The sequence below is a fragment of the Bos taurus genome, chromosome 4 (genome assembly GCF_002263795.3).
Source record: "Bos taurus isolate L1 Dominette 01449 registration number 42190680 breed Hereford chromosome 4, ARS-UCD2.0, whole genome shotgun sequence".
In the NCBI taxonomy this organism is placed as follows: Eukaryota; Metazoa; Chordata; class Mammalia; order Artiodactyla; family Bovidae; genus Bos; species Bos taurus.
Window position 1 is genome coordinate 33,278,321 of NC_037331.1, and position 21,715 is coordinate 33,300,035.

A 21,715-nucleotide genomic window follows, 5' to 3' on the forward strand; every position below is an offset into this window, starting at 1 on the left:
CAAATGAGACATATGTATATAGTTATTTTCAACATGCTAAAAATGGAAGTGAGACAACACTACAAATGAATTTGACAAGAACTGTTTTTAAAATTTTTTATTTCTTTTTGGCTCTCCAGTTGCAGTGCACAGGCTTCTTATTGCAGTGGCTTCTCCTGTTGCAGAGCACAGGCTCAGCAGTTGTGGTGCAATGGCTTATCTGTTCCACTGCATGTGGGATCTTCCTTGACCAGTGATGGAACCCATGTTTACAGCACGGGCAGGTGGATTCTTAACCACTGGGCCACCAGGAAGTCCTGCAAGATCCATTTTGAAGAAAGAATGTGCCCTATTGTTTCTGAGGATTTAGAAAAATTTCTGTCCAAATTCCCCAGCTTGCCTCAAAGACGTCTGAAGCATATTAGAGCATGTCTGAAGCATATTACTTCTCTGGAAATCCTGTTATTCTGGAACTGCTCTCAAGCTCCTCACTGCAATTCACAGTACATCCTCCTGAAACATCCTTAGTCCCTGATATGTATCAACTTGTACGTACTTCGTAATGAAGAAGGGTCATTATGATGCTTCACATAAGAAAAATAATGGTACAATGTCTCTACTGTCTGCTAAAAAAGTATTTTATTAAATGAAGAGACAGAGCAAAAGAACAATCAGCCAGAAATAAACTTACAAGTAAAATAGATTTAAGCTGCTGGCCACTGAAGAGAGCTAAGAATGATGACTACTTTTGGCAGAAATAAACGAGACAATTAAAGAAGTTCATATAGGAAAACAGGCTAATTATTTAACCTCAACACACGGTAAAATCTATCTAGTTGTACAGGTTATCAAAAGGAAATATGACTACCACTGTTATAGTTAAAATGTATTTGAGATGACCAGCTTTCATTCACATTAGGGCAAAGAACACATGGAATCTTTCTAAATCAGTCACTACAGATAACTGCTGGGTAAAGCTTATTTTAAAAAGTTTTATATTCCAATCAATATCTCAAATAACTGGTAGGTAAAATTTAAAGTTATTTAACAGCTCAAAAGAGATCACTCTAGGGAGATAAAGAATGCATATGCATTAGTTCAGCAGATGTGAACCACTCTATAAGGAATCAGCTTTAAAATTCTATCGTTGTTTACAATTCTGAGACTCATATATGTGGGGTCTTACTTCCATCCTGTGATTGCTACTTTTTCAGACTCAGGGCTTCCCAGGTGGAGCTAGAGGAAAAGAACTCACCAGACAACGCTGGAGGCATAAGAGACTGGTTCAATCCCTGGGTCGGGAAGATCCCCTGGAGGAGGGCATGGCAACCTACTCCAGTATTCTTGCCTGCAGAATCCCATGGACAGAAAGCCTGGCAGGTTACAGTCTATGGAACTGCAGTCAGATGTGAATGAAGAGACGTAGCACTCATGCATACTGTCAGACAGAATCTATTCTCATCATTTTATCACCTAAGGTTATGTACAAAGGATAATCTTCTTGCAGCTGTACAAAGGCTTACTATACCTGGATCTGTGTCACAGTTCCCTCCGTAATCTCATCATCTGCCACCTCTGTGGTTGCAGTCATGGTCACCTCAAAGCTCTGATCATTTTCTGAAACTTGAAGAAAAAGAACAGTTCATCTCCAGAGTAATAAAAGCAGGTCCTAATTATTAAAAAAAATACCCAAAGAACTAGGATGTGATCATCTAATTTCTTAACATATTCCTCACCAATATAACCACACACCTAAGTATATGTGATACACATACAAATATATTTGCTTAACAAGTATCCATTGTGCACCTACGGAGAAGGCGATGGCACCCCACTCCAGTATTCTTGCCTGGGAAATCCCATGGACGGAGGAGCCTGGTGGGCTGGAGTCCATGGGGTCACAAAGAGTCGGACACAACTGAGTGACTTCACTTTCACTTCACTTTCCTGCACTGGAGAAGGAAATGGCAACCCACTCCAGTGTTCTTGCCCGGAGAATCCCAGGGACAGGGGAGCCTGGTGGGCTGTTGTCTATGGGGTTTCACAGAGTCGGACACGACTGAAGTGACTTAGCAGCAGCAGCAGCAGCGCACCTAATACATGCGTGGTACTGTTCTGGGCAATGGAGACAACAATAAACGAAAAAACCCCAAAATTCTGCCTTCAAGGCACTTGGAGTCTAGGGGGAAGACAAAATTAACACAGTATTATGTTGGAAAAGTGTTAAGGAGAAAAAATGAAGTATGGGAAATGTGTTGGTAGTAGGGCCAAGTGTTTGAAATTTTAAATAGGATGCCAGGAAAAGTAACCAGAATTTGGAACAAAGCAAGGAAAAGGGCTAGTCATGAAGCTATCTTGAGAGATAGCACTTAAGGCAGATGGAAAGCCAAGTGCAAAAAGGTTCTGAGTGCCTGCTGGAACAGCAAAGACAGTGTGGCCAGAGTAGACCAAACAAGATATTGTTTGGGATTCGAAAGTCACTGTAAATGAAGACTTTGGCTTTAATTCTCTTCCACTAAGGCGACCATAGTAAGATTTAGAGCAGAGGAGTGATATAAACTGAGTTTTTCTTTAACAGGATCTCCCTGGCTGCTAAGGGGAAAATAGCCTGAAGGGCAGCCCTAGCTGGAAGGAGATGAGTGAAGAAACTAAGCCAATAATCTATTACTAGGGAAGAGGTGTTGGTGACTTGGACTAGAGTGAAGGCAAGTGAGGGTGATAAGTAGTTCAAATTGCAGATATATTTTGATGGTAGAGCCAAAAGGGCATGCAGATAAACCAAATAAGAAAGAAAATAAAATGTCAAGAATGGAATTTAAAAAAAAGTTTTTTACCTGAGGTACTGGAACAATGTACCTACCAATAATGAAATGGGGGGAAGGGTTTAGAAAGAAGCAAGTTTAAAAATGTAGCTCAGTTTTAAACATACTAGATGTTTAAACCCACTCAACATTTGGAGTTAAGAGAGGTATGGCCTGGAATAACTCGGGGGATTTAAAAGCATGAATTCTAGAGAGTAAAAACAGAAAACAAAAGCAATTAAGACTGAATCCTGGGTACTCCTCATTTAGAGGCTGGGGAGATATGGACATGTCAGCATAAGAGACTAAGAAGAAATGGACAGAGAGAAAACTAGAGAAATGCATTTCCTGGAAGCCAAGTGACAAGAAGTCTCAGACAGGAGTGATAAAAAATGTGGGGAGATCAAGTAAGACAAAGACTAAAAAAAAAAAATCACCACTGGATTTAGCAACAAGAAAGTCTCTGGAAAAAAAACTTAAAAAAAAAAAGAAGAAAAAAGAAAGTCTCTGGAGACAGCATTTATAGTATAGCATTAAAAGCTGAGAGACTGATTGGAGTAGGCTTATGGAACAAAGGAATTAGAAATGGAGGCAAGTATAGGCAATTCTTTCAAGGTACTTCTGTTCTAAAGGGAAGTAGAGAAACTGAATGGGAGCCCAAAGTGAGCTAACAGGACATTTTATTTTCAAGAAGAAACTGTAGTATTTTCGTAATGCTGATGGGAATGATCCAGAAGACAACAAAAAAAAAAACTGTTGATTCAGAAGAGAAAGGAGAGAATTCCTGCAACTATGTCTTTAGGTAGGCAAAAGGGATGGGATTTGGTATATTGAAGGGTTGGCCTTAGCTGGGTGAAAATACAAGACCACATGGACATAGATACAAGTTGGTTTGTAAATACATTAGTAGTAGTGGAAACTTACAGAAACTATTTTCTGGCCACTTAAATTTCTCAGTAAAGTAGGAAGCAAGGGTATCAGTTAAGAGTTAAAAATGTAGAAGAAATATTGGAGGTTTCAGAATGTATGAAACAGTCATCTTAGAGTGGGAAAAAGAATACCAGATAAGTATGGTATGACTGGGATGCAACATAAGGAACCCATGTAATGATCATAAATTTAAAGCGAGAGCAGTCAGCTTACTTGTGCTTTTTTCCTCCAATCCCTTTCAATTAACTATACTGGTATAGTCATAAATAGGCAGACAAATTGAACCAGGGTTGTGGTTTCATCAAAGAAAGGTGAGGTGAGGGAAAGAAAAAAGGATCTCAGGGTAAATGCAAGACAGAGATTATAATGATTTACCATAAAAACTGAAACTAGGTGAAGGAAACAAGAAAACGAGTAAAGAAGAAATAACTGCAAAGTGCTAAGGTTAATGGGTCCCACTGGGGCAAAGGACTGCAGAAGTATTAGAGAAAGTAAACTGCAAAGACAGGAATTAGTGGCAGGAAAACAAAGTCTGAAGTAGGATACAAACAGACTCCAGTTATATGTACAATAGCAAGAGTGGTATGGGAATGACAAGTAACGCAGCGTGAAGAACAAAAGGAATCAGAGGCGTAAGTAACTCCAACGATCATCTAAATGAATAATCACAAGAGTTGTATTTTTATTTTATTTTTTTAACTTTTTGACCAATTTAATATATAAAGAACTCTTACAATTTAATAAGTCAAATAACATGGCTTTCTAAACAGTCAATGAAAGAATCAAACACTTAATAAGAGATACATAAAAATGGTCAATAAGCACTTGAAGTATGGTCAGCATCATTAGTCATTAGAGAAATGCAAATAAAACTACGATGATGTATTATTTTATATTTACTAGCATGAAGTGAAAGTGAAGTCACTCAGTCGTGTCTGACTCTGTGACCCCATGGACTGTAACCCACCAGGCTCCTCTGCCCATGGGATTCTCCAGGCAAGAATACTGGAGTGGGTTGCCATTTCCTTCTCCAAGGAGTTGTATTTTTAAATAGTTTTATTTATTCATGTATGGCTGAGATGGGACTTCATTGCTGCTCAGGGCTTTTCTCTAGTTGTGGTGTGCAGGCTTCTTATTGCAGTGGTTTCTCCTGTTGGGGAGCACAGACTCCAGGGTACACAGGCTTTAGCAGTTGGTGGCATGTGGGTTCAGTAGTTGTGGTGCACAGGCTTAGATGCTCCATAGTATGTGGGATCTTCCTGGACCAGAGATCAAGCCCGTGTCTCCTGCATTGGCAGGCATGTTACCACTGAGCTACCAGAGAAACTCCAAGAGTTTTAACGATGAATAGGTAATGGAGTAAACGTGTGCAAATGAATGCAAAAAGTAGCAGCAAGTGATCTACACTGATTAACATGAGAGTTAAGAGAACTTTCAAGGCTCAGGCAGATAAATGTTAATCAGTTTTATAAAGTATCTAAAGAAAACCTCAATATTAAAATTAAAGTTAAAATTTTAAAATTAATATTCATCTTCATGAAGTCCAGCATAAATGACTTGCCCATTTAACTGGTCCCAGATGGTGATGGATATAGGACTTCATGCTTTTGGGACTTTTTTAAACGTAAAAACTTTCCTAAGTTGATTTTTATCAACAAAGTTCTTACAAGTCCAGGGAACTTAAAGCCACTCCTCATAAATTCAGTCTTACTATAAATTAGGCTCCAGACTGTCCTCTTTACACAGTGATGCTATGACCCAACATCAAACAGTTCATGGCCTTTCATGTCAACACATTCATATTATTTTATCCAGGTAAGTGAACGAGTGTGTGAAGGATTTAGTCTTACTCCATAAAATAGAACAAAATATCAAGTGCAGATCAAACCTACAATCACATTCAAGGCATTCTAACCAAATCAAGTAACAGGTCAAAATTTACATCAAGATAATCATGCAAAAATTCTGACTTAATTAAATTTATTTTATATCTTGGGGATGTAATGTTCAGCATGGTGACTACAATTAATATGATACTTTTCTGCTCAGTTTAATAAGCAATTAATATCTGCTTATGAAGACATGATTTTTGACAATGAAAACCCAGTCTTAGTTCTCTTCCCCTGGAAGTTCTTGGATATGGCAATACCCTCCTCTGTGCAGAGTGCGTCACCAATAGCCCTGGGCCTCATTATCGGGGACTGAGATATCTACTCCAGCCTTGGAGGGCCACCACGGTTCAACAGATTCCATATTCTTTTCTAAACTAATGAGAAATATACTCTAACATTACAGTTGATGTGCTGTAGTCTTTCACTAACAGTATTTCATCCAAAATACTACACCTGCTTAGAATCCAGTGTATTCTAAATGATCTTGGAATATAAACATTTTAAGAACTTTCTTAGAATAAACTTATCAGGCTTCTACTTTCCATTTATCCATATAACTCATAAAAAGAACATAAACTACAAGAACCAGAATGCCTGGGTAAGACCTTAGACAAGTTATTAACCTCTCCGTACCTTAGTTTTCTCATTTATAACATAAGGATAAAAATACCTCCTCTAGAGAAAGCCTTCTCAATGAGGGTGAATATGCTTCTTAGGAGAGGAGATGAAAAAACCTTACTCTCTTTATTAAGAAAGCAAGGACATACATACATACACACAGTACATTAAAAACAAAACAACAATGATACTGAAATTATAATTTCATGTGGGAGAGCATGATTATGAAAAAAATGCCTAAAAAGACTCTTAGATGGGGGGGTCAATTAAAATAAAAGCTTGAGAGATTAAACTTGGCAATATAGCAAAAGTATGTAGAGCCATGCCTGGCACATAAATAAGCACTCATTAAGAGCCGATTAAAGGAGGTTTTTTGATTAAACGAGGAGAAAAATAATGGGTCCAACTGATGGGTTAAACTGAAATGCAGTTTAATCTCTTGCAATGTGAATTCTGATTCAGAAGGGAAGCTCTATGTTAATACAGTGACTTACGTGGAAGTGCAACAACGGATATGCAAGGAGTGGAATCATCAATACTTTGATCATCCTCAGAAGACAGGCAAAGCCTTTTATGTGGAGGTTCAGTACTATCTTCTGAGTCTATTTCATCAGCTTCTAATGAAATAAAACAAGAACAAAAAATCTCAGAAATCTTCAAATCAAAAAGGAGGAAACAAAATCTTCCACAAGTAATGAATGTAAAATACTCTTATTAATTTGCTAAGTCAGAAAAAGACAGCTGTGCAATGAGACTCACTGCCCTTAACACGCCTACCTCAGTTCCACTTCTTATGACAAGGAACCAGGAACCAAGGTGGCACTTTCTAAAACACCACACTTTTGTGCTGTGATTACCTGGCTTTCCAAATTATTTCACACATAAAGATAAAGACTGGTTATTTAATTACTCACAAATATTTACTGAATACCTACCATCAGAAGTTCTGCTTCTCGAACTGCCTCTCAAGTTCAAGAAGCAGAACAATGAGAGACACCCTGACTGTCAAGGAGCTCGTAGTACAGTGGAGATTAATATAATTTCAAAATAGTTTAATAAGAACGATGAAGGTGGAATGAAGAGGCTGTTATATGAGCAGAGAAGCATTTAATTTCTGGAGGTTAAGGACGGTTTCTAGAAAAGGTGTCTTGAATTTCAAAAAGAAACAGAAGCCAGGGGAAAATGATTATCACTGGCAGTAGGATTATATGTGGAGTGATACTGAGGTATGAAAAGCTTACAGGAAGTTAGGAAAATAACAGTTGTGAACTGCTGGAACACAGATATATGAAATGTGGCAGGAAATGAAGCTGGAAAGAAAGCTGAGATGATGGGAGGCCTATGTGCCAAATTAAAGAACCTGAATTATATTCTAAAAATCCCGGGAAGCTTATTTTTTAAAAAAAAGCTTTCATGTACTATTGAATCATGACCACAATCACCAGCAGTTTGAAGGATAAATTAGAGGTTAGAGATAGGCTAAAAGGCTACTCAGGTGAGAAATGAGAACCTGAACAAAGGAAAGGGGACCTGAAACATAAGAGGCATGTGAAATTTAAGGTACCTATGAGAAACAGAATTCAGAATAAAGAGAGGTTTAAATCACTGTAGTAGCTATGCAGAAATTAAAACCACAGATTTGAATGAAATAACCCAGGGATTAAGTACTAAGTGAAAAAGAACACAGAACCTACGCTGAACAAGGATAAACTTAAAAAGCAAAAATAAATATAAATACGGAACAGGTAGAGAAATAACAAAACCACAAGCCTCAAGTCAACTGAATTTTAGTTCATTACAGATGATATTAAGTCCTATTCAGTCATGTAAAATTCTCTAACACAGGCTCTAGACAAAAAAAAAATTCTTCTATGTTCATTGGCAGGATTATTTCTACATTTTCTAATGTACTATATATACTGCTGGTATCAAATGGTGTCAAAGAGGAAGTGTATTATAGTTAATCCATCATTAGAGATTCAACAAATTCTACTTATAAAATAGCTGTAAGATTCATAAAGATCGAAATTTATGGTATATTAAAAAAATATACAAAGTATACTTTAAAAATATAAACATGAATTAAGGTTATCTAAGAAATAACCTCCTTTTCTACTGTTCTAGACTAAACTGTCTGAGTAATAAGGTTTAAAGGTGACATGAAATCCAGAAATCCAAAAAGATTTATGTGTCTGCAGGTTTTCCTACCATTATGAGGGCAATGAAGAATGAGGTTCCCGTCTGTGTCCCGAGTCAAAGTCACAGAGTCCACAGTTTCTACTGTCACTGTGTCAGAATCCTCTTCAACTGTGCTCATACTCAAATCTGTAAAAGAATAGGTTTCAGATTAAGGTTTAAAAAAATTATTTCCATATATGAACATAAAATAGCCCTCTCCAAATATATCTGCCTACAGTACTCTTTGTGTGAAATTGCAATGATGGTTCAAGTTTCAAAATTTGTTTTTAAAAAGTTTATACCAATTACTTAGAATTAGTTATAATAATCTGCAACAATCTAAAATGCAATGATTAATTAAAAACTTAAAGCATTTACTTTTTTTTTTTAAAGAGCTGTTTCTATAACATCCAATGAAAGATAGTCTATTCCAAGCTGACGTATGAGCAAGAACTCTCACCACTTTAATTGGCAGCTCCGTGATATACTCAGATGTTTAATAACTTCTGATTCTTTAGCAGAAGATCCAGCACAATTTTTCTCTTAATCTAAGAATTAGATTAAGAGAAACATTTTTTACAAGTATTTAAGCTTATTATTATCTGAAAAATATGAACACTAAATAATTCTTTTTTAATAATATTGAACAAGTACATATATCTATCATTGACCAAACTGTTTTCCTAATAGACATGGAGCTAGGCCTTCTTTTGAAATAGAGAACTGAGTCTTTACCTATTATTTTATACTTATTTTTTTTGTTTAGACAAACTGAATGATCAGTGCTTTAATTGCAGTATGTCATGGCTGATAGGTGGAAATGCACTGAGTTGTAATCAGTGGCCTAACTGAAGTCTTCGGGCTTACCTGGTAATGTTCAATGAAGTTCTTGTCTCAACACTCAATTTTGGTCTGGTCCACATAGTCTAGTCTAGTAGTCTAGTATTAGTCGCTCAGCTGTATCCGACTCTTTGCGATCCCATGGACTGCAGCCCGCCAGGCTCCTCTGTCCATGGGATTCTCCAGGCAAGAAAATTGGAGTGGGTTGCCATTCCCTTCTCCAGGGGATCTTCCCGACTCAGGGATCGATCCCTGGTCTCCTGCATTGCAGGCAGATTCTTTACCAGCTGAGCCATCTGGGAAGCCTCCAACTAAATAATACAGAGGACATAAGCCTTGATGTGTTTCAAATTAATCATTCAATATTTATTTGGTTCCTATATGTAAGATATTTGTCTATACATATAATTGCCACTTACACAAGTGCATTTTTCCTTGGCAGAAAAACTTAAGAACTATTAACATTTACTTGGTGAAGATCTAGTGATTTATTCAAGTTTTACTATACAAATTACTGTTTTAGAAGGACATCATTCATTTTACAATGTCAAAGATGTCATTTCCAAATTAAAGTTAAATGGAGACCATGATTTAGTTATGACGAAAATTTGCAAATCATGAGGTGAGGTACCCAGAACAAAGGAATGCTTACCTAGAAAACAGATGGATCAGCTATAGCCCTTCCCACAGAATCCAGATGCTTTCCCTTAGCCACCAGCATCACTTTCATGTTATCCAGATTGTTTCTCCCCCATGTTCCTACCTCTGCAACACTCTGAAAAAGTAATAGCATTACACAATAACACTTACTGAGAACAAACAACTGTCTGCTAGCAGTATGCTGATGACAATTTTGCTTCTAGCCTCTGTGATGTCTCAAGTACAAGAAGAAGGACCAACCCAGAATTCTTTAAGTAGAGCTTTTGGAAATCAGCCTCTAAAACTATTCTCCAGTGAAGAACAGAAATGATAGGATCCTATGCCTACTAAGTCGGTTTACATGTGGTTTCTCAACATAAGTTGTCCCTCATTAGGCAGTCAAGCTTTCTTGGAAAAAACAAGTTGAACTATACCAGTGGTTCTATGAACTGTAGACCTGGGTACATGTAACTCGATCCAGGGTGTATACTAACCACCAGTACCACAAGTATTACCAATAACTGTTATTTTTTTCTTTGTAATAGTCAGCACCTCTCTTCATATGTAGTACTATATTTCATCTTAAAGTATTAAAAAACCATACACTATCTGTTAACTCTGCCTAGGGATTTGTGGGAAAAAAAAATCCTAAACAATCAGGCCAGAAGATGTAAATTATAAACAAACTTTTCAATGCAATGTGAAATTTACAAAATTTGAATTGACTGATTTTTAAAGGATTTTTTAATAGGATTCTCATCTTCACCCCAAAGGATCAACCAAAAACTAAAAAACACAGTAAGATTTTAGGTTTAAGGGGATGCAAAACCAGTAATTAAATTTCTCGTTTTTGCAGTATTCTAATTAGAACTGGTATACATAAATGAGTCTGTAGTGCAACAGGTACAGATCCTGCTAGAGAAACATTCAATCAGTTAATATATTTCGTGTTGTTCTCATTTCTGAATCCATTAAAAACTTCTTAAAATCTGGTTTGTACCTACTCCAGAAGATGGAAAAATGAAATGTTAAAAAAAGTTAAAACCATCCATAAACTTTGCAAAATTATAGTTCACTCTCAACACGTTTATGAGACTATACCATAGAAGCACTTTTATATCCTGCATTGAAAACTGTGAAGGAAGCCAAGCTAGGTATTAAACTGAGGTTTTTCTGTACTCTTTAAAAAGTTATTAGATCAAAGAATATGACAAAATAAACTCTTAAATCATACTGCAGTCTATTTTACCGAAAGGATGTGCAAATTTATATTTCAACCATTTAGATGTAAACTCTACTCCTGGTAACCTTGCCAGGTTAAAAAAGAAACAACAAAGTTTCTTTTTTTATTAAAAAAGAAACAACAAAGTAAAAACAAACAAAAAAGCACAATTTTTCATTTGATAAGTGCAAATTTGTTACTGGCTTAGCATTTTAATGAATGTGATCTCAGGACCCAAGTTAATCTAAAACTCTGAGAAAAAGTGACAATGGTACATGGAAAAGGGAGTCTGAAATAGCTAGATAGGAACTTTATCATTCTTGATAATCTGTATTATCAAAATTGAGGTGATCCCAAAGAGTGTACTAGCTTTAAAGCAGGAATCTAGGTTCATTTTTAAAAGTTTGGTAATTCATGTTGGAGATGAGTAAATGGGTCTACACTGCTTTACAAATTAATTAGCTTATCTGTTCAATCAACAAATATATATCACATTCCCAATGTGTGAGATACTCTCTAGGACAGTCGCTACTTTTTTAAAACCCCAAAATATAAGCTCTTGACTCATTTTCCTGGGGTTTCCCCCTTCTTGTAGTTAGAGCTACACGGTCTGCATTTATTAGTATTTAAGAAACTCCTCTAATTTTCTTTTTTAGGTAACAGATTTACATGGTTCAAAATTCAAAGGTAATGGTGAAGCCTCCTTTCCACTCTAGTTCCCCAGTCACCTAGATCCCTTTCATGGAGGTAAAGAAGGCTGTTGATTTCTCATGCCTCCTTCCAGTTACTTTATGTAAGAAAATATATATATCCCTCCCTGGGGCTTCCCTGGTGGTTCAGACAGTAAAAAATCTGCCTGCAATGCATGAGACCTGGGTTTGATTCCTGAGTTGGGAAGATATACTGGAGGAAGAAATGACAACTGACTCTAGTACTCTTGCCTGGAGAATTCCACAGACAGAGGAGCCTGGAGGGCTACAGTCCATGGAGTTACAGAGTTGAACACAACTGAGTGACTAACACACACATCCCTGCCTGTTACATATACTTAACAGAAATACTATCATACTACAGACACTGAACCTTATCTCAGTGGCTACTTTACATTGCCTCAACAGCAAGATGAAGAGATACCATTTCACTATTTCAAGTGCATGACTGCAAGCCAGCCAACAGATTAATAGCCAAGTCTTCAAGGTGGGACCTGACTTGGACGGGTGGGAGTGGAGTACAAAAGAAAGCCACTATGCAGAGGTTTTTGTGCAAGAGGGAGAGTGGCTGAATTTAAGACTGGAAGAAAAGGCAGGGGCACATTTCACAAGGCCTTACATATTCTTGGACTGTTTTAAATTGGGAAACATAATTTACATTTTAAAAAGATCATTCAGATTGCAACATGGAGGACAGATAAGGGAGTAAGTCAGGAGACAAGCAGTTGTCCAAGAAATGAGTCATTCAGAATAGGTGGCAGAAATGAAAGGAAGGAGTCTGGACAGAGGATTTATTTTGAAGGCAGTGTTGACAAGATTTGCTGAAAGGAGATTAAGAAAGGAGATTTGCTGAAAGGAGCTATTTCAAGATGATTCCTAGGCTTCTGGCTTGAATAGCTGAGTTTTGGGGCACTAAAATATCTTTTATTAAGTATTTTATTACTGTTAATACTAACAAATTAAGATATAAGGCACCCAAACAAAGATGTCAAGTTACCAGTTGGAAGCTGTAATTCAACAGGCAAGAATTATATAATGATAAATGAGTTAGTGGCATGCAAACTGTAAAGATAAGATCAACTAGATAAGTTAGAGAGAAGATAGCCCAGTATTACTGGAAAGTCAAGCAATACACAAACAAGAAAAGAAGACTGAGAAGGACCAGCCAGGATATAGGAGGAAAACAGAGAGATTCAAGAAGCACTAAGTAGTCAGTAGACTGTTAAATACTGCTGAGAGGATAAGATGGAGAAGTGACTACTTGACTGGGCAATGCTACTGAGATACAGAGAACTTTAAGTATAGAAGGTAATGCAAAACAGGTCTACAAGGTTTAGCTTTCAAGTTAAGTAGAGGGAGTAGACACTACCAATGGTAGAGTCAAGATAGCTGTTATTTATATGAAGAATACATCCGTATCTTAGTAGGACTATTAGACTAAATGAAAAATACTGGTGAATAAATCAACTTATGAAAGTAAGGTAACAAAAGTAAGTAATTTAGTGCTTTGTAATTCATTATGCATGAAACTATACCTGAATTGAAAACCCATTTTCCACTTGGTTTATCAGGGAAATGTATCAGCAATATATCTAGTATCAAATTTTGTGGGCAAATACACACACACCGTCATCCCATTTAGATCTTCCCTTCTTTCTCTAAAATGGGTTATACTATATGTACTGTTTTACCAACTGTAAGTGAGAACTTGAAAAAAGTTTTAACATCCATTTTTAATTGGTGACATGGCATTTTGGCACACTTCCAGCATTTGGGGGGCATCTGAAACAATACTTCAGTAAAATCAAGAATACCTGAAATGTGGTACAAAACATTTATAATACTTACATGTACTTACGTTAAAATGAGAAATGCATTTGTTTACATTTATAGCTCCCAATGAACATGAACCTACTCAATGTAAAACCAAAAAACCCCACTACTCTTGGATCTGTTATTTAACACACAATTTAAGGAAATGAGTCCTTCATTCTACTCCATTTTTGTATTGATGTCAGGTTTATTCATTGGATTATCTTAAACTAGTATTTCCATCAATTAAACCTACATAATTGTCCTGATTTTCTAGGCAGTTAAGTATCTTATCACTCTCTTGTGGGGACACACTGCTCCCTTCTCCTGGTGCGCACAAGATTTTGTGCCCTCCAACAATCTGTTTCCCCAGTGCTGTGGAAGCTCTGTAATCTAATCCCACTGGCCTCCGAAGTCAAATTCCCTGGGGAGTTCTTGGATCCCCAGGTTGGGAAATATGTTGTGGGTCCTAGAACTTTCTTAAAGAGTGCAAGCATTTCTTTGGTGTAATTGTTCTGCAGCTTGTGGGTCGTCTGCTCAGTGGCTCTATGGTGCAACGGATGGCGACCTCCTGTAAGAGAACTATGCAACAGGCTGTGACTTGCCTGTGAGTGTCCAGGAGTCCGGGTTGACAGTTTGGCCTTAGGCCAAACAACAGGGAGGGAACACAGCCTGCTCATCAACAGAAAACTGGATTAAAGATTTATTGAGCATGGAAAAAGACCCTCATGCTGGGAAAGACTGAAGGCAGGAGGAGACCGGGATGACAGAGGATGAGATAGGTTGGATGGCATCACCAACTCAATGGACGTGAGTTTGAGCAAGCTCCGGCAGTTAGTGATGGACAGGGAAGCCTGGCGTGCTGCAGTTCATGGGATTGCAAAGAGTTGAACACAACTGAGCAACTTAAAACTAAGTATCAAATCTTCTATAAACTAGATCAAACCAAGAAGTGGCATTTCTTCTTAGTTTTGTAGAAAAATGCCATTGATTCCCAAGCACAGTACTCAAGTTTAAGGTGGGAAGGGTATCAAATATTAGTAGAGATGACGAGAAGCAGAGTTAACACTTGGTGACCCTTGAATCTTGAAGTTGTGATTCCACACTGCAAGATGGGATGAGACTACATGGCATGAAAAACATTACAATAGTTTTATAGCAAGAAATCAGGCAAGCTACAGAACATAAAAGCACCAAAATTTTATTGGATGAGGCTGACTGAGAAACATTAGCTGAGACAAAGTTTCTGGCATAATCCAACTAATAAGGCAGTGAGGACACATTCCGTTTTCAAATGTCTTTTTTCCTGTCCCAACATAAGAAAATCACTCATTTTACTCTTCTCTGTGTGATGATCTTCCAAATTTTTGTGTTTATTGTTTTAAATAATACCTGTATCTTTTGTAACTTTTTTGCACTTACTTTCCAATATTACTAGTTAACTCTTTCATAGTGCTTTATTTGTGTGCATAGTACCCAAACTTATTTAAGCATTAACCTATTACTGAACATTTTTTTTTTTCAAGGTCTTGCTCTTATAGACTGTTTTGGCCACTATGAAACCTGGTGATAGATAACTAACACCTTAGGAAATGCTTATATGGGGATTTTCTTAGTAACACATAATAATTTGAAAAATGTTTTAAAATTTTTATTTTGAAAGAATGAAAAATCTGCTAAATAGAAAGTTTTAGTGGAAGAGAATAGGTAACAAATTCCTACATCCTGAACACGGGTACATAGGATGTCGGAAAACAGACACCACCACAGAATAACATCTTAAATAATGATTTTATTAAAAATAGGAATGGGGAACACTTCATGGTTGATGTTGAGTGCTCTGAACTACGGTCCCAGGCCCCTGGGGATTTGTTCTTTATACTTAGCACAAAGTGTGAGAAGCAGAGCTGTACATGAACATAAGGCATATTGAATTATGGTAGCTAACTAATGTTCATTATGGCTTTGTTTTAAGGTAATGACTGTATACCATAAAATGTCAATAAAGATATTACTGGGATTTATTATAATAGGCTTTGTTTAAGATGTTGACTTCAATTACCAACCACTGGAAACAGTGACATTATTAAAGTAAAAGAAAATTACTTGGTAGTAATTACTTGGTGCACCACTTTATACCTCATTTGGGAATATAATCATACCATTTATTAAAAAGCAAAAACGTCTTTCACCCAGTGCATGATTTAAGAGCTAATATAATGTGTATTTGGCAAATTTTAAGATTTCGTCCATTCAAAACTGAGTCCTTTATGTAAAGCATCATGAGAAGCTCTTTAAAGGGAGTACATTAAATTATCACTCTACAGTGTATCTAAATATAAATATCTAACCCTCCAGGTTTCTCTGTCCATGGGGATTCTCCAGGCAAGAATACTAAATATTGTGGCTCAGCTGGTAAAGAATCCACCTGCAATGCAGGAGACCTGGGTTCAATCCCTGGGTTGGGAAGATCTCCTGGAGAAGGCAAAGGTACCCACTCCAGTATTCTGGCCTGGAGAATTCCATGGGGTCGAAAAGAGTTGGACACGACTTGGCAACTTTCAGACTTCCCTGGTGTCTCAGAAGATAAAAGAGTCTGCCTGCAATGAGGGAGACCTGGGTTTAATCCCTGAGTTGGAAAGATCCCCTGGAGGAGGGCATGGCAACCCACTCCAGCATTTTTGCCTGAAGAATCCCCATGAACAGATGAGCCTGGAATATTAGTCCATGGGGTTGCAGAGTCAGTTTTGGGCTTCCCTTGTGGCTCAACTGGTAAAGAATCTGCATGCAATACGGGAGGACCTAGGTTTGATCCCTCGGTTGGGAAGATCTTCTGGAGAAGAAAACGGCAATCCACTCCAGCACTCTTGCCTGGAAAATCCCATGGACTGAGGAGCCTAAAGTCCATGGGGTCGTAAAGAGTCGGACATGACTGAGCAACTTCACTTTGGGAAGATCCCCTGGAGAAGGGAAAGGCTACCCACTGCAGTATTCTGGCCTAGAGAATTCCACAGACTTTCGCTTTCACTTAGATTAAGTATATCAATACACTGAAGCTGATTTTTAAACCACACTTCAACAGATATAAAACAACATGGATAGTAAGTAAGTCTAATAAGCATTTCATTTGCTGCATTAACACCTAATGGTCAAAAAAGATTCTTTTGACAACCAGGTGCTTGAAAGAATGGCACACAACTAAAACAACAGCTTAAAAAAATGGGATAAGGTTAATATCCCTCCCATATACCCACCAAACAAACAAAAACAAGTTAAATTGCTCATAAAGGGCTATCCAGTGTGCTTTCTCATGACAACTTTCTGCTATTCAGTCATGGAATGGGATCTTTACATAAACTTGAAAAAGAAGACATGATAATCAGGCTCCTTCTTTTATTTAAGTTTACCATTTACCTTTCTGAAATCAAAACAAAAACAAAACATATTTTTGACTTCTATTACAAGCATCCTCTTCACAAAAGGCAAAAAAAAAAAAAAAAAAAAAATGAAGGGAGAAAATGATAGGAAAGCAAACAAATACCACATACATTTCATAACTCTGTATGTTATTAATCATACTTTAAGACTCTTGGCAGTAGGTTTTTCATTTTCTCAGGTCATTGCATATCATTTGAGGACAGAAAAGGCTTTGGAACTCAAAGCATTTAGAAGCATACCAATTCCTAAGGAATTCTTTTATATGAGGGGGGGATAAGTGCTAAAAATGATGATGTTAAGAGAAAACTATTAAAAAAGAAAATACCACTTTGAGAAAGCAGGCTAATGCTGCTGCTGCTAAGTCGCTTCAGTTGTGTCCGACTCTGTGCGACCCCATAGACGGCAGCCCACCAGACTCCCCGACCCTGGGATTTTCCAGGCAGGAGTACTGGAGTGGGTTGCCGTTGCCTTCTCCAAACAGATGCTACATATGATATTAAAAAACTGGAACTCTTTCTAATTACTGTTTTAAAGTTTTGATGTTTTTACAAGAAGACACACTTCCCAACCCCCTCAAAATTTTAACAACAATGTACCAGGCACTGGGTTCACATTAACTGATTCACTGTCACAAATGTTAACTTAAGCCAACGTTTTTGATGGAGCATGAAGAAAACAACTTTAAAACAATATTATTTTCAGGAAACACGTTTATTACAACATTAATAAAAATTAGGGTCTACAGTTGTTAAAGTGAGCAGAAAGGTAAACATGCGGGAAAGTAAGGTCTACTTTTGTTGTTTTTACTTCAATATTAACTACTAAGGTCTAGCTAACCTTACAATTATACTTCTCTCTCCTGCTTCGGTGAGGGTGAAACGAAATAACTTTTCTTCATCTTAGAAGCCTGTAAAAAGAAGAAAACTTGGGGTGGGGTGGGGCAAAGACTAGAAAGAGGACAACTACCTTTTTGGGGGAGGGGATAGAACTCTCTACCAGTAACCATTTCCCAGCCATACTCTGCTTTCAAAGCTCAAATTCTAACCCCAATACTCTTTTGTGATTGCTTTCTCTCAAATAATTCTAAAACCTGAACACTCAGAGAAAAATGTTTATATAGCATATATTTATTTATATAATTGCTTAAACTATGGACTTAAAAGTTCTATATAAATATGCAATGCCCAGTACTTACTGATTAACTGTTGATGAAGACAGGGCAATAGCATTTTGGCTCCACCATCTAGCTCAACTGCAATCAATTAAAGAGATTCACGGAGAATATGCTGGTTCTAGATCAGTCCCAAAAAGCATATTTTGGGGTGAGCCTATCAACTAAAATAGTAAAAAAAAAAAAAAAAAAATTAGCTTGTTTGGTGGCACATAAAAGTAACTTAGTATATGGGAGTTAAAATAATAAGATAACAAAACAAGAAATGCATTTTTTCTTCATAACACGTAATTTCAGAAAGGATCAAGATATTTTTTGTCCCTTGTGAATGAAGGGAAAAAAACTTGATTTTCACACCAAATTTTACAGTCTGACAACTTTTGTAACGACAAGGAACGTAAACAATATTTTCCTGAACCTTAACTAGGTCTCTAAATCTTAACCTAATAAATGAATCTTACCACTACAGCAACAGAGAAAAAAGCTAAAAACTGTGGTGATGTTACACCAAAAACTTAAACGTTTAAGTGATGGTAAACTATTCAGTGAGAAACACAAATTTAAGACTACAGCTAAAAGGAAAAAAATCTGAAGTAATGGGAAAAGACGAAAATCCTTCACTAAAACATTTTTGTTTGTAAAACTTTTAACATAATGCCAAGAATGTTTTATACTTCAACTGGAGTTTAAAAGCTATAAATGGTTGTCTTTCGTGAATTCGAAGCAAAGGTAAAATCAGTGAAGATAAAACATTTTCAAATGGTATTATTGTAAGTTTAAAATACTTAATATTAGAAAGCAATCCTACAGAATTCGCATCTTGTCAAAAGTCCCAACGAGTAGCCTCACCTACTGTCAGAAGGTGCACAAAGATGAATAAAGTTACGAGAAAATAGGCATTGGATTCGAATTTCTAAATTCAATCAGGGAAACGGAGTCCTTTTACATTTCATTGACTTACCACCTCTCCTTATTTACACCAAATTATTTTTATTCTAAAAACATATGCTGTATCATTCAACTGCATAGAACAGCATTTCGTCACTTCTACCCTCAAATCTACGCCGCAGATTCACTTAAGACTCTCAAAGTCTATTTCAAAGGACGAAGATTTCAAATTTTAAGAACTTCCTCGAATTTCGGCAAAACACGATTTCCATTTTGCAGGCGCATATTCCTGCTCTCCGTCGGTTTAGGGTTGTCTCCCCGCAGTCCAGGTCCCATCTTTCCCTTTTCTAAAAGACTCAGGCTGACAACCTGAGTTGTACGGCCAGCAACCCCGATTCCCTCCGCCTTGGGCCATCTCCCAAAAGATGGGAGATGTGAAGACACAAAAAGGTACGAGGAAAAAAAGAGGTGCGGTGGGGTGGGGCGAGACCCGCCCCAATCCTCTCAATCTCATCCAAGCCCACCTCTCCTTCACTGGACCAAAAAACCCCGAAAAGATAACAAAAACATAAGAAAGGAACCCCCACTCCCCATCGCCCCCCAGAAAGCTAGGAAAGCTTCTTTACTTTCCGTGTTCCCGGGCCCGATTCTCTAGCCAAGCTCTCGGCCCACCCCACCCCCAGGGGTCCCGGCGCCATTTAGCTCCTCCGAAGCCGCCATTTTCCGCCCCCGCCGGATCGCTAGCTGTGCCTCGGCGGCAACTCGCTACCCTGTTCTGCAGCCCACGCCACCACCGCAAGCCCGGCCCCGAAAAGGAGGCCCTGGCCTGAGCTTGCGGGAACGGCAGCTTCGGCGTCACGAAGGCCCAGCTCCGACCCCGCCCGCGGTGCCAGAGCGCCTGCAGCTGGCGCCGGCCGGCGGGAGCAGGCGGGCAACAAGGGGGCCGGACAGACTCCACTGGGCGGAGCGGCCCTGGCGGCGGTTGGGACCTGAAGGTTCTATCGCACTTACTTCCTGTTTTGGGTCCGGGCACTTTGGAAGAACCAGGATGGAGGCTCCAAAAAATACCAGGATGGAGGAAGCAGCCACGGGCAAGAGTGGCTGCAGCTGGAGTGAGCGAGCGCTACGAGCCACCGGAAACGGAGCTACGGCCGCACCCCGCCCCCAGTCCCCGCACGCTCCCCCGCCCGGCCTCCTCTCCCTGGGGTTGGCCCTGCGCGCCGGCTGTTGCGTCACTTCCGGCCATGTCGGCGCGCCAAAAAGGGTCTCTGGATATTGGAGGTTCGGTCTTTCTCAGAGTAGGGGTTGTTGTTTGCTGTTTTCCTTACCTCACACTAGGAAATTTAAGTACTGACTTCCCCGTTACTGGTATTGTGTAGGAGGACCGTCTTTTTTCGGCGCAGCTGTGATCCTTTTGGCCCGGGGACCGTTGGCCCTCGCGAGCCGTCTTTCGTAATTACCTAGGGCCACAGAACGGAGGGAGCCGCCGTGTGGAACGGCTTGAAAGCGGGGTCTGGATGCAGAGGAAGGCCGGAAATTGTGTGTGTGGCTCTTCTGACTGGGTCCGCCCTGCTGTAGGCGCGTAGACGTGTTACCTGTTGAGCATGTGATGCAATTCTTGGTGAAATGTATGGTCTGTGAGTGTAGGAAGATGGTAGTCTGCAATACACAGTACGCCTTACAAAGCCCGGCCCTGGCACGCTGGTTGCTCGTTACCCGGGGAGCTCTCAGGAAGGGAAATGCTCGACCCCGCTCCCAAAGTCATCAGCCTGCCAGAGAACCGCCCCGGCAGAAATTTTTGTTTTGAAAGCGTTTCGAAGATGAGTGGTCGGAACCCTGTTACAACTCTTGTGATTCTGACCTCATTTTATCTGTTTATAAAACTGGTTTATTGTGCACTGCTTTTCTCTCACTAGGGGGATGAGAGGAGTTCAGAAATGAGATTTGAGAAATTTCTTGAGTCCAATGAGTATGTGTAGACTCACACTACATGGTCACAGAGGGAATGTGGTCAGCATCAGTTGTAAAGGTCAAACGAAGGCTGTCAAGATGGGAATATATACGTCTTGAACTTAACTAATCAAGTCAATAATGCTTTTCCTCTATATTTTGCTTTACAAAAGTTGTTTTATATAACTGGTTTGAATACAAAATATAGTTGAAAGACTTCGTGGAAGTGACACTAATTCTTTGAAGAAAGGGGAAGAAACTATACACAGAAATGAGTTTGGATAGATAAATATTTACTTAGATTTTAAGCCAAAGGTGCAAAAGTTTTACCAGTAGTCCACATTATTTATTCTTTGGGATAACTTTCTCACTCATAAATGTCGCATTTCATAAAAATGGAAAACGAGATACCGTCACACACCGATTAGAAGTGCTAAAGTCCAGAACACCAAGTGCTGATGAGACTTTGAAACACTACGGAACTCTCATTTATTGATTGAATGCAAAAATGGTACAGCCACTATGGAAATCTTTTTGGTGGCTTCTTACAGAACAAAGCATATTCTTACCCTGTGATCATTAATTACTTCTTGATATTTACCCGGGATAGTTGAAACTTTATGTCCACATAATAACCTGCATATGAA

At 38.5% G+C, this 21,715-nt stretch overlaps 1 protein-coding gene and 1 long non-coding RNA gene across 9 annotated transcripts in view; both read right to left on the reverse strand.

Annotated features, from left to right (window-relative positions):
• The window catches only part of DMTF1 (cyclin D binding myb like transcription factor 1), a 50,122-nt gene extending 29,872 nt beyond the window's left edge, over positions 1 to 20,250 (reverse strand). For 3 of the 8 annotated variants that reach the window (XM_059885836.1, XM_024991034.2, XM_005205307.5), the window contains exons 1-6: positions 20,130 to 20,250; positions 18,255 to 18,394; positions 9,891 to 10,013; positions 8,429 to 8,545; positions 6,715 to 6,837; positions 1,508 to 1,602 (exon numbers count right to left, since the gene is read on the reverse strand). In XM_059885836.1, the coding sequence (XP_059741819.1) occupies positions 1,508 to 1,602; positions 6,715 to 6,837; positions 8,429 to 8,537 (327 nt within the window). In that variant the 5' untranslated portion in view covers positions 8,538 to 8,545; positions 9,891 to 10,013; positions 18,255 to 18,394; positions 20,130 to 20,250. Of the gene's footprint in view, positions 1 to 1,507; positions 1,603 to 6,714; positions 6,838 to 8,428; positions 8,546 to 8,858; positions 8,979 to 9,265; positions 9,490 to 9,890; positions 10,014 to 18,254; positions 18,395 to 19,744; positions 19,840 to 19,887; positions 19,979 to 20,129 lie in introns of those variants that run through there. The other 5 variants (XM_059885834.1, XM_059885833.1, XM_002686719.7 and 2 more) reach the window with 5 other exon arrangements.
• On the reverse strand, positions 83 to 1,501 carry LOC132345076 (uncharacterized). Its single transcript, XR_009494203.1, has 2 exons — positions 1,235 to 1,501; positions 83 to 296 (listed from the first exon to the last, which is right to left on the reverse strand). It is a non-coding gene; the product is annotated as an uncharacterized lncRNA (long non-coding RNA).
• Positions 20,251 to 21,715: the final 1,465 nt, after the last annotated feature.